Here is a 13,018-nt window from a genome sequence, read left to right as displayed (position 1 = left end):
TGTATTGCATATGTTTAAGTAATGCAAATAAATTTTGTAGTATTTCTAAAATAAAACAAGGATGTTTGGCTAAGGAACGGTCCCTATGCAGTGTTTTAATAAAAGAGAAATATACAGACACATTTCCTTCTAAATATAGTTTAAGTATCCTTTGGCCAAAACACAAAGACTTTTGTTCCACACGTTTAAATTCTTTCATTCAATATTCAAAAGCTGTAAACCCAAATAAACGAATTGAGTGATTAATTGGCTTGGCACAAATCTAAGGGTAGCATTAAATAAGTTACTGTGGGCATTAATGCGTACCCAAGTTTTTGTGTAGGTCTCTGGAGCACACCTTCCCTCAGCGAGCGGCTGGGGTGGTTGTACTGAGATCAGTATAGTAGGTGGGTTCCCGTGACGTTGGTCTTCCCAGTCCCTCCGTACGCCAGTGTTGGGAGAATGGACCTAGCTCTGGGCTTTGGGGTGGTTCTGTTTAGAGGGTGATCATCACTCATCACCCCAACTCCATTTCCTCTCTTTCAGTGATTTTTTTTTTTTTAACAAAGATGTTGATCCCCCTGATTATATGTAAATATTAGAGTTGTTTAAATCTTGGTTGCTGAGAATGTCAAGTTAAGCAACCATTTTATTACTTGCCTTAAAGACTGCTTTCTCAAGTACTGGAGAATTTTAGTACCAAGGCAGTGGATTAGTATTTGTGAAAAGGTGCTACTCTTAATGTAAACAGCAAAATTTACTGGTGCATTTTATAGTAGAATTTAGTCCTCAAGCATCTTGGCAGATTGATATCAACAGTAATAATGGGCTTTAAAGAGGTGTGAAGGATTTTATTGATGGTAAAGTGGTTATGTTGATCACATCACTGTGTATTAGTTTCTGAGTAAGAACTGCACATGTAAATGGATGCATGAGTTTTTTTAAACATCTTTATCGTATATAATCATAAAACCCTATATTGATTGATTTCTAATGCTCTTTTATGTGCCACTTTGAATCTCTAATCAGGAGGTGGAGAATTTATTTCATTTTGTTTCAACAAAAGCTATTCAAAATTATTTCTTAGATGTATAGGGTATATGTTATTTAAATGGTTTTCTAAAAACTTATTTTTAGATATGCCAGAATTCCACAAAAGAAGTCGCAGTGCTCTTTGTATTGCTTCCTTTCTTCTTACTCAATGACTAGTAGTAGAAAAAAACAGCCAGATTGAAATCCTTAAAAATTTAAAATGTTGGGCCTTCAGATTGCAGAGACCTCCTGGGTTAAAAAAATGAAAAAATTAGTGGCCCTGTAGTGAAACGCTCACAATAGCAATGATTGTGGTAGCCCCTGAAGTCCTGGGGTTCACTAATTACCCTTTAATGAGGTCAGTCTGCCCCGGCTTTTTCCCTACCTTGGGAGGAAAAGCACACAAGACAGTTGGAGTTCAAGTGGATCTTGCTGTATTTGCAACTTAGCATAACTGCTTTGAAAGCCCCCAGGGTGCTTAATTGGGGCCTGGGCATTTTTGTTTGGGGGGAGACTACACACAGCTCCTCATTGTGCTTGTAGAAGCCACTGTGCATCTTGGAAGCATTACATGCTTTTGTTGATGGTGCATAGTTTTATAAACTCCAAATGAGCTTATTGCTTTTTAACCATTGGGAGAGCTAAATAATGGAAGAACCTAGAAGTCTTTGGGTTGGGTAGCCGCCAAACAGAAAAAAAAAAAAAAGAGAGAGAGAGAGAGAATGAATGGTTTAATTGGAGAGCAAACCATTTGTTTGCAGATTAAGATTTACTTGGTCGCCAAATCCTATGGATGAGGTGAAAGAATGAGGCCGTAAGGTACAGAAATTGAATGCCCAGTGTTATGTTTTGTGATCATGCTCAGCTGTTTTTACCCTTTTTTTTCACAAAGAAGGCAAAAGAAGAATGAATTGTTTAATGGAGAGAACTGCCTAGCCAAGTGCATCTTTTAAGCTGTATAGAGGGAGGGAAGAAGGTGGGGAGGCAGATTATTTCTGTGCTCCCTGGTCAGGAAGCAAAACTCTCAAGGTTCTTTTAGCTGAGAGAGGGGCTAGAAGACTTGCTGAATCTTCCTGTTTGCTCACTTAAGGAGGAATGGTAGTGGTGGAGCTAGGGAGTAAAAAGTAGAAGAAAGGTGTGTGGGAAAGAGGGTGGTTGGGGTAGAGCTTTTGTTGCAAGGGCCCTAGACAATGCATTCTCTTGAATAATTGGGACCATTTATAGAAATTCCCCATGATTTCATTAGTTAGTAGCCCTGTTTCTGAATAGAAAGGGACTCTCCAGCAACAGCAGTGAAGTGGTACAGCAGTTTTGGAGGGGGAAAAGCAGTTGCCTGGCAGCCTGAATGTCAGTATGTCTTTTTTTTTTTTTTGAACAAACAAAAAAACCCCTTTCCTAAGGACTAGAAGACCAGAAATCATGGCATTTGTCCATGTTGTAGTTGCAGTTTGTCCTTCTAATCTTATTGTGAATAAATAGGTTTCTGGAAAGATCTAGCATTATTTTCTAGAAGTATCATTCTAAACACTCCTCAACTCACTGTTTCTATTTTTACTTTAATCTTGGGAGTGAAACCCTTTATCTTAATCTGCTCTTTTGTGTATAAACTGTCTCTCTTTTTGATAACTCAGGATGCATGCCATGAAAAAGCCCATTTCTTCTGTAACATTAAAATCATTTGTTTATTGATGCATATTTGATACATTGAACTTTTAAATATCTTAATTGGCTTTAGGTGATCTTGTTTTGTTTTTCTCCTAGCTTTAAGTTCTGGTATTATTTATTATTTTGGTATCATGATCCTTTTGAAATGGCATGATTTTTGAATCCAAATAATGGCTGATAGCTTCATTTTATAGATCTATTTCTTCTGAGGGGTGGTGAACAAGAGGATTGTAGGAATTGGGGAGCAAAGAGAGTGTAAAAAATTAGGTCTAAGTAGTTTCAGTTTTGTCAAACTGCTACTTACTTTTTAATGTGCTATTGCTCATTCCTGATTCTTTCCTGTTAATATTTTCCATATTAGTGAGGAAAGAGACTGGATTTTACTTCTGTTAATGTCTAAAACTCCAAACTTTTTTTTTGTTTTTTGAGATGGAGTCTTGCTTTGTCGCCCAGGCTGGAGTGCAGTGGCACGATCTCGGCTCGCTGCAACCTCTGCCTCCCGGGTTCAAGCGATTCTCTTGCCTCAGCCTCCCGAGTATCTGGGATTACAGACACCCACCAGCACGCCTGGCTAATTTTTGTATTTTTAGTTGAGATGGGGTTTCACCATGTTGGCCAGGCTAGTCTCGAACTCCTGGCCTCAGGTAATCTGCCCGCCTCAGCCTCCCAAAATGCTGAGATTATAGGCATGAGCCACCACGCCTGGCCTAAAACTCCAAACTTTTAAATCTTGTGTAAGTTGGCCGGGCGCGGTGGCTCACGCCTGTAATCCCAGCACTTTGGTAGGCTGAGGTGGGCGGATCACGAGGTCGGGCGTTCGAGACCAGCCTGACCAACATGGTGAAACCCCGTCTGTACTAAAAGAGTACAAAAATTAGCCAGGCGTGGTGGTTCGCACCTATAACCCCAGCTACTCAGGAAGCTGAAACAGGAGAATCGCTTGAACCCGGGAGGCAGAGGTTGCAGTGAGCTGACATCGTGCCACTGCACACCAGCCTGGGTCACAGAGCGAGACTCCGTCTCAAAAAAACCCAAAAAACAATAACACTGCCATAGTCACTAAGTAGACTAAATTTGTGTAAACACATCTTTTTAAAGTTATAAAAAAAAAATCATGTCTTACCAGTAGGAAAACCTGCAGATGCTCACCTACATGTGATTTCTTTGGTTGACTGAATGCTCAGTCTAGGTTTACTTAGCAAACCAAAACAAAAGTGCAAAGATAAACATGGCTTCTCTTAATATTTGTGACAGCCTAGAAGCTTTGCAATCTTGAAATTGCTCTACAGTTTTAATCCTTCCGGGAAAGAAAGCTTTTTACCAAATTGTCAGTGCCTCCACTCTATGAATGCTTCTGAGGATTTAAAAAACAACCCCCCGAAATACAAATTTATTTCAGTAAGTTTAATATGTGCTCACATGTAGCATAAAGAATGGAGAGTAAGTGCTGAGCTTTCGGCCCCTCAAAATTTAATATTAACAAGAGTTCTTGTCTCTTGCTTCTCCTCTCTAACCTGTTCTGTATACTACAGACGTGGATCCTTTTTGTTGCCCATATAAAATGTGAAAGGAAAAATGCCAACCTAAGACACTCTGAAAATGATTTCTATAAACCTGTTTACACCAAAGTCTAATACTCTCTATCTTAGCTCACATTAAAGGCTTAAAGTCTCCTTTGAAACACTAGCATTTGCATCCGTAAGCCTGCTATAAATTCCTGTACATTATTTCCTTGTAAAAACCAGTCTTTTCCATTTACCTGGAGTCAGTACATCTGCAAGAGTTACTTCCAGCAGATAATCCTGTCTAGTTTTAGACTGATAGAAATTTTGTAATATCTATAGCTATATACTGGTGATTGGATGACAACACGAAATCACTTGCCCTTGTTGGATTTCAGCTCTGTAAGTATATTGGGTCTTAAACATGTTAAATTTTCCTTTTTTGACACAGTAAACTCTGAAGAGGGTGGAAGGCTTTTTACACTTGAAAAATCTAGAAAATGCCCTATGTATTCAAATCACATTTTTGCCAGTGTTTAACACATAAACACAGATCTCTTCAAATCACTTGTGCATTTGGTGAGCAGCTTGCCAGCACACACCAGTAGTAGGAGGAAGTTAAATGGTGGTGAAAAAATAGGTACTGTTTTATCTTTTGTCTGTAAAATAAATTCTGAAAGCTTTTTGAATAATTTTACTTTGGATTTGTTGTTGCTTCAGGATCTAAGGAATAATACTAATTGTACAAATCTGTGCAGTGAGGTGTAGTTGCTTCCATGTTATTTGAGCCTGAATGTGCGTGCATAATTGGAGAGATTATTGGAGAGAGAGTGTTTTGCTGTGGTAGATGTGGTTTAAATCCTAGCACTGAGCATAGCATTTACTTTCTCAGCTTACCCACAAAATCTGTGACTAATTTAGTGAATGTGAAGATTTTTGTCCAGATGGTTAGGTTTAATTGTAAAAACTGGAAAGATTTCAAAGTACCCTTTGGGGGAGTGCGGGAAACAACAAGTAAACAACAAAAAAGAAATAAAAGTAACCACAGATCACTAAATATAGCATATATGTATATTTTATATTTATAAACACACATAGATATATATACTTAAACATATACACATATAGAAGTACAGTATTTACAGTCAAGGAACAGCTTAAAGAATTTGTTGTAACAGCACGAACCAATACAACCTACAAGAGGGGTAATTTTTAATGTTTAAGGATTTACTATGTTCTGTTCTTAAGTGTTTCCTAAATGTGAGTGTTTAGCCTCTCCCGGGCTCAGAATAGGTTTCCGCTCCAGTGTGATACCACTTTGCTGCCACTCGCTATCCTTGGTTTAGGGGCATTGTTAGGTATCTCACCAAACATTAGGGCAAATGTCCCTCTCACTCAGGACCTCCATTGGCTGGTCTTCCTCTCTGGGATGCTCTTGGAGGCCTGGGCTAGCCTGTTCTTCCCAAACTGCAGCTGTGAAGCTCAAAGAGGGAGTAAGCTTGTGAAAGGGACAGTGAGATGGTGATCAGTGTGCCGTGTCAGGACGAGCCTTCTTTTAAAACAGCATCCATTTCTTCTTCACACTTCTTGCATTTGATGGCCATGCCAGAATGAGTACGGTAATCAGAACTGATGCTTTTAAAGCGACTCAGGGACCTCCTCCTTCTGGTTGCTTCCTGTGCAGATGAGCGCTTAAAGGGCAGAAATTGGTCTCCTCCCCTTTTGTAGAGTTAGAATACTGCTGACCTAAATCTTGGGCCCATAAATTAGCTTTTGAAGTTGGTGGGCTAATAGGGTTCTATAGTGAATTTTATTTATGTTACTTGGAATTATAAGAAGAGAAAGAAGAGTGATGTGTCATGGGGTTTAGGAAATAGGACAGAAGGTGAGGTTATGGGGCTGTTGATAAAGTCGGCATTGTTTAAGTGGGTGGGGTTTATGGTACTAGAGTCTACAACGCAAGCAACATGGATATATTTCTTGCACTAGAGTGGAAATATGCCCAAATATTTATAAATCAACATATTTAATAATATTCAGGAACTATAGAGAATGAGCTAAATGTATATGTATTTATCATATATCAATTGCTGTCATATTTGATTATTGAGTCTTCAGCATTTAAAAATGGCTAAGGAACGAGTTTGAGGTTGTCTTGCATGGTAACGAAGATAAGCAGAAGGCCAGACATGTTGGGATAGTGATTTTCAGATTATGGAAAATCTGCGTAAGATAGGTCAAGAGAAGGTGCTTCCTGTGGAGGAGTGAGTACTGTACATGTCTGTGAGGCTATTATTGCCAGTAGCATGGGAGAGCTAGATAAACAAAATGTCAGCCACCCCAAAGCAGAGGTGATCTTTGCTTTGATCCCCTTGGCTAAATTCCTCCTGAAAATATCTTTCTGATATGTTCCTATCCACCTAAAGCCTATTTTTTTTCTCCATTTATCAAGAGCTTTGCCCTCCAATACCAACCTATTGAATGACCCTTAAGGTGATTTTAAGATAGCACCTCAATCCCATCGTGAGTCGACTTTTCAAGACCAAGGTATGGATTTCAAAGGTAAGGACTGGTCTGATAGGAGGAGAGGCATAAGAGCTTTCCTGGTGTCTTAAATCACACCTTTGGGCAGTCATCTCTTCTGCCTATTTGTAAAGCTGTGTTTGGAGAGAACCTCCTTTACAGATGTTTCTTAAGATACTTGGAGCCGGGCACAGTGGCTCACCCCCTGTAATCCCAGGACTTTGGGAAGCCGAGGCGGGCAGATCACCTGAGGTCGAGAGTTCGAGACCAGCCCGACCAACATGGACAAACCCTGTCTCTACTAATAGTACAAAATTAGTCAGGCATGTTGGCACATGCCTGTAATCCCAGCTACTTGGGAGGCTGAGGCAAGAGAATCGCTTTAACCCGGGAGATGGAGGTTGTGGTGAGCCGAGGTCATGCCATTGCACTCTAGCCTGGGCAACAAGAGTGAAACTCCGTCTTAAAAAAAAAAAAAAAAAAAAGATACCTGGAGCTGGCAACAAGATACAACTGATGAGGCTGAAGCTGTATCTGATGTGTGTGGTTTTTTTTTTTTTTTGGTCTGATTTTTTTTTAAGGGACTTTTATAACTAAGAAGTGAAGTTCAATAAGGACCTAATAAGAAAATGAGATCCTGAGGATTGATACCATCTTGAGAGTAGTATATATATTATATATTTCTTTTTTCCATATTTGTTAATATCTTTTTACATATACATTCATTTCTAGAATTTCTGCATATTTCTAACATACCCAATGAAATTGATTTGAGAAAGAGAAATAATAGAAGTAGTATGCATAAACTGACAAAGATACTGTGAGGGCGGCTATACAAGGTCAAGACCAACTGGAATCCCAAGGACAGAAGTCAGAAAGATAATGGATGTGATAAACTCAGTACAGCCTGTATAAGCAGTGATACTTTTTTATTTCCTCTGAAGCCTTGACTTGGGAAGAGGAGAGGGTTTTAGAGTTGACAGAGCACAGGGTTGTGAAATTTTCTATTGAAAATCCTGGCACATTTAGAACACAGTGGAGAAGAAATTTACTGGAGGAGATTTGCCCACTTGTTGCAAAACTCTGTTGCTGTCACTGTAAGACCTTTGGTGCTAGGAACTATAGGTAAAGGGATGAAGTTGAAGTGTAGGATCTCACTGTGATTTTGAAGCTCTGTTACAGGGTAGAGGCCTGTGTTAAGTACAAGCTTGAGATGGGAGAGAAAGAGCAGATACAGCAACTGATGCTGAATTGAGAGAGGATCCAAAGCCCGGAATCCCAGTTGGTTGGATGTTTGCACTTTTTTTTTTGTCTGGAGATGCTTCCTAGTCTGTTTCTTGACCGACTGCACATGCTGTTAAATCCACTCAGGTAACACATATGTGTTGGGCGCACAGCCCACGTCCAGATTGGACTCGGAGTTGGGCAGAGGCCAGGTCATGCAGGGCCTTGTAGGCTATGGTAAGGAATTTGGATTTTAGCTTGAATGCGATGAGAAACCATTTCAGAATTTTGAGCAAGGCAGTGACTTTTTTTTTTTTTTTTTTAAACAAATCTTACTGTTGACTGTTGTGTGGAGAATTGACTGTAGAGAGGCAAGAAGAGGACAAGGGAAATCAGTTGCAAGACTTTTTCAGTGGTCCTGGTGAGAGAAGATAGGCTTCTTTGGTAGGCATGGAAGTGGTGGGAAGTGGCAAGAAATGGTCACGTTGTCCTGAGATAATGAGGATATGGATATATGTGGAGTTGTGAAAGAATGAGAATTAAGGAAAATACCTGGATTTTGGAGGTGGATGAAATCAAGAGTTGTGACTCATTTTTGATATATCCTGTGGCTGCCAAGTGATTATGGTCCTTCCACAGGAAGGCCAGGGCTGGAGACACCTATGGGCAAATAGGTGGGCTTTAAAGTTATTGGGCTGGAAGAGGTCACCTCTAGAGTTAGTTCCAATGGAAAAGACTAGGGCCCAGAGGTGGGCTATGGAGCAGTAGGAGCCAGCGCCGTGTCCATTGAGGGGGAAGAAAACCCAGCCAGTCTGGTGTTTCTGGAAAGCAATGGAAGAAATTCTAGCAAGGAAGGTGTGATCAGCTGTGTCAATTGCTGCCAAGAAGTCAGGTTAAAATGAGACTCAGAATTGATTTTTGGTGACATTAGCACAAATCGTTTCTGGGGTAAAGGGTAGTGATGGGGAAATAAAAAGTTTGATTAGAGTGCTTGGATTTTTTGTGGGAGGTGAGAAAAAACAGGACACTATGAATATAGCACCCTTTTCTGTAAGGGGCAAAGAGATCAGGGAATATCTGTCATTTTTTAAAGTGGAGAACTCTCACAGCCTGTTTGTATGCTGATGGGAATGATGAGAGAGGGGTGGAGAAGAGCTGTCCATACTAGAGAGAGAGAGGAGACAGTGTCCTGAAATAGGGTGCATCCATGGGTCTCTGGAGCTAGGACAGTCCTCCATTATAACAGGAGAAAGTCAGAGAATATGTACAGATTTAGGGGTGGTACAGTTTTTTCTAGGAAAAAACTAGAGCGTTTTCATTTTATCACTGTGCAGGGTATTGTTGCTGTGTTAAGGGATTACAAAAAATACACGTCATAGACAGCAGTTAAATATTCATTTCCTTGCCTCCTCCTACAGTTTAGAAGCTTTGGCCATTTTGTGTTCTGACAGCAAAAATAATTAGAATGGGGGAGGTATAAAAGCAGGTCTCAATCTGTTCTTTCATTTGTTCATTCCTTTATTCATTCCTTACTTTGTTTACCCAGCAAAAATACCTAGTAAAAATATTTCCTCAGCAAACATTTTTTTGAATGTCTATTATATGCCTAGCACAGTCTGGGTCCTGGAGGTACAGTAGTGAAGAAACCAAGTCTCTGCTATCATGAAGCTTATATTCAAATTTATTCCAGACAAATAAATATATTTTGGTTGGCGTTACGTGCTATAAGGGAGAATCAAGCAGGAGAAGGTGGTAGAAAGAGATGGTGGAAAAGAAGAATTTTATTTGTTTATGTTTGAGTAGGGACCTGAGTACAGTTAGGAGCCATTTGGCCCCCTTGTGGAGGGAACTTTTTAGACTCAGGACCTGTGTACAATCCCCCCGGGGGTTGGGGAGAGGGAGAGTGTATTTGGTGTGTTTGAGGAGACACCAGAGTGACTGAAGCTGGATGAGGGAGAGAGGAGAGTTCCAGAAGATGAAATCTAAGATGGAGCTTGAGGCCAGGCTCCAGAGAGCCTTCCAGAACCAAGTAAGACTCAGAAAGGTGGGAGAGACTGGGGGGCTTTGCGCAGAGGAGGGACAGGCTGTGACTTAAGTTCTAAACGTATCTCAGTGTGTGGGAACTGATCCTAAGCTTAACCTCTGGCTTTTGATTTCATTCTCATTTCTCAGTGGTTGAGGGAGATGATGTTACCCCGTGTGAATTATATTAACTGATTTCACATGCAAGATCGTAAATACTGAGTCCTTTTTCCGAGAGTGGACAAAATGGTACCTTTCTCTGAAGACATTAATTGAAAGAGTATTACTTTCCCCAGAGAACGTTTTCCAGGTGTCTCTGGTTGTGTACACACACACACGTGCTGTTGAATTAATATAGTTGATGTTTACTAAAGTTACAAATAACAAAAAATTGGAAATGATGAGGTAATAATATAAATAGAAATGCCAGTCTTTTTTTTCTTGCACTCTTTGCATACTCCCTGGGTTTGAACATGTCTCCTACTTAGGAGACTGGTCCAGAGCCCTGAGAAATTAGTTGCATTTATTACTTTTTGACTATTTTTTTTAAATTAAAAAAAGAGGTCAGAAATTGGTAAAAGTTCAAACTACACTAAAATGTTATATAATGAAAAGTAGGTTTTACTTCCCCCTTATGCCCCCCAGACTGTTCCCTAGAGCCAATTATTTTGAACAGTTTTGTATGTCCTCGAAATAGTCCCCGTATGTTCAAGAATATATATTTATATTTTTGTCCCCTTATACAAATCACAGCATATTAAAGAAACTGATCTGCACCTTTAAAATGTTCCTTTGAACATCTTTGCACATGTGTGTTTCAAAATTTAATTGCCCCCCAACTTGATTGCATCCGTTTGCATTCCCAGCAATGGTGGAACATGAATTGCCTGTAATTTCTACAATTTAATACTGTGAGTTATAATTTTCTGGCTTTAATCTGTGCTAATCTGATAGTAATCTATTATTTTAATTTGCATTTTTCATGTGTACAAGCCATTGTATTTATTTTCCTAAATATTGATAATTTATAACCTTTGATTATCTAGTGAGTTGTTGGCCATTTCTTATTGATTTTAAAGTATTTCAGTGTATAATAATTAAATATATAATTTTTTCATGTGTTTTGCAAATTTTTTTATGTGCTTTGCAAATATTTTTTCCCATCTCTTCATTTGTCGTTTGATTCTGTTTATGCTGTTCCTCCCCCTACTCCGTGCAAATATCTTAAACTGTATAGTCAGATTCATTGATTGATTGAGTCAGCGTCTCACTCCATCACCCAGGCTGGAGTGCAGTGGCACGATCTCTGGTCATTGCAACCTCTGCCTCCTGGGTTCAAGTGATTCTCCTGCCTCAGCCTCTCGAGTGGCTGGAATTACAGATGCCCACCACCATGACCGGTTAATTTTTGTACTTCTAGTAGAGATGGGGTTTCACCATGTTGGCTGGGCTGGTCCTGAACTCCTGGCCTCAGGTGATCCACCCACCTTGGCCTCCCAAAGTGCTGGGATTACAGGGGTGAGCCACTGTGCCCAGCCAAAAATTTTTATTTATTAACCTTGGAGTAAGAAATGTCTCCCTAAACCAATACAAAACCCCTTAGCCATAAAAGGCAATGAATTATAAATCTGACTATAAGGCAGGGCGCGGCTCACGCCTATAATCCCAGTACTTTGGGAGGCAGAGGCGGGTGAATCACCTGAGGCCAGGAATGCAAAACCAGCCGGGCCAATATGGAGAAACCTTGTAGCTGGGAGTGGTGTCCCGTGCCTGTAATCCCACCTGTTTGAGAGGCTGAGAACCGAGAATTGCTTGAACTGGGGAGGCGGAGGCTGCAGTGAGCCAAGATCGTGCCACTGCACTCCAGCCTGGGAAACACAGAAAGACCTTGTCTCAAAAAAAAAAAAAAAATTTTTTTTTTAAAAGTCTCCTACTGCTTTTATGGTAGTTGAACTATTTTTATGGTCTTTAACTGGAAGTTATGATACATACCTTCTTGGGTTTGGGGGTCGTATTTCTACTTAAATAATTTTTGATCCAGTATACAGAATTATTGAACTCTTAATATAAATATTATTTCTTAATCATAGCTGTGCATCTGAATTACCCGAAGAGTGCTTAATTGTTTTCATTTCCACAGATATTCAGTCTCAGGCCTCCTAACCCCTATTCTGATTCTCCAACTCTAAAGGTTGGCTTCTTTGTGTGCATTTAGCAAAAGCTTCAGATAGCTTATTTGAAGATATCTTCTCCAACCCTCAACCCCCACCTCCCTGCCCTTTCTCAAAAGGGAGATGTTAGGAATGGTTATTAGAATTTCTTGCGTGTGTGTGTGTGTGTGTGTGTGTGTGTGTTAAGGGTTCTTATTTATAGAAAAATCATCACAGTATTGCTTTAAATATGACTTCATTAAGGTGTTTTACAGGTGGTTAATTAGTGTACTTGGTCAAATGGGAGGCAAAAGGACTAATGATTTGCAGCTCCAGCCCTAGGAATATTTACAGCCAGTAAATACACTTACTGGTGTTTCCCAGAATCCTAGGGCAGAAACATCCCTGCACAAATGAATTGCTTAAGTAGTAAAGATGAGCCATAGCTTTGCTTAGTTAGCCATTTTGGTTTAGTAGAATGTAGATAATTGCCATGGAGGCAGGGGGAAACGTTTTGGGAGTGTATAAAGCATGAAGTTGTAAGTATTACTGCTATAGGTCTGATCTATGCAGGTCATCTCTTCTAGTCAGCTGGGCTTCAGAAAATTGCCATGTTGCTCTTGTGCTCTCAGTGTGGAGGTAGCCAATAAGTCCTGCTGATGTTGGCCACATGTGGCCTTTAGGTAGATTGTTCCCTCCTGCAGACCTTTTACTCTTGATTTCTACCTGGGTCATGATCCAGGGAGAGAAGCTCTAGAACTGGGAATTGGGGGACTGGTCCCACTTGATGATTTGGCTTTCAGTTCTTTTTTTTTTTTTTTTTTTTTTGAGACAGAGTCTCATTCTGTCGCCCAGGCTGGAGTGCAGTGGTACGATCTCGGCTCACTGTAACCTCCGCTTCCTTGGTTCAAGCAATTCTCC

At 40.1% G+C, this 13,018-nt stretch overlaps 1 protein-coding gene across 8 annotated transcripts in view; it reads left to right on the top strand.

Annotated features, from left to right (window-relative positions):
* The window catches only part of ZNF608 (zinc finger protein 608), a 115,414-nt gene that overhangs the window by 13,885 nt on the left and 88,511 nt on the right, over positions 1 to 13,018 (top strand). The window contains exon 1 of one of the 8 annotated variants that reach the window (XM_054684565.2): positions 9,765 to 9,954. The exons of the other annotated variants lie outside the window; for them this stretch is intronic. Coding sequence (XP_054540540.1) covers positions 9,874 to 9,954 — 81 coding nt within the window. The 5' untranslated portion in view covers positions 9,765 to 9,873. Of the gene's footprint in view, positions 1 to 9,764; positions 9,955 to 13,018 lie in introns of those variants that run through there. 8 annotated transcript variants of the gene reach the window in all.

This window comes from Pan troglodytes, chromosome 4 (genome assembly GCF_028858775.2).
Source record: "Pan troglodytes isolate AG18354 chromosome 4, NHGRI_mPanTro3-v2.0_pri, whole genome shotgun sequence".
Lineage (NCBI taxonomy): Eukaryota > Metazoa > Chordata > Mammalia > Primates > Hominidae > Pan > Pan troglodytes.
Note: the sequence above shows the minus strand (reverse complement) of the source record. Positions and strands in the feature narration are given on the sequence as shown.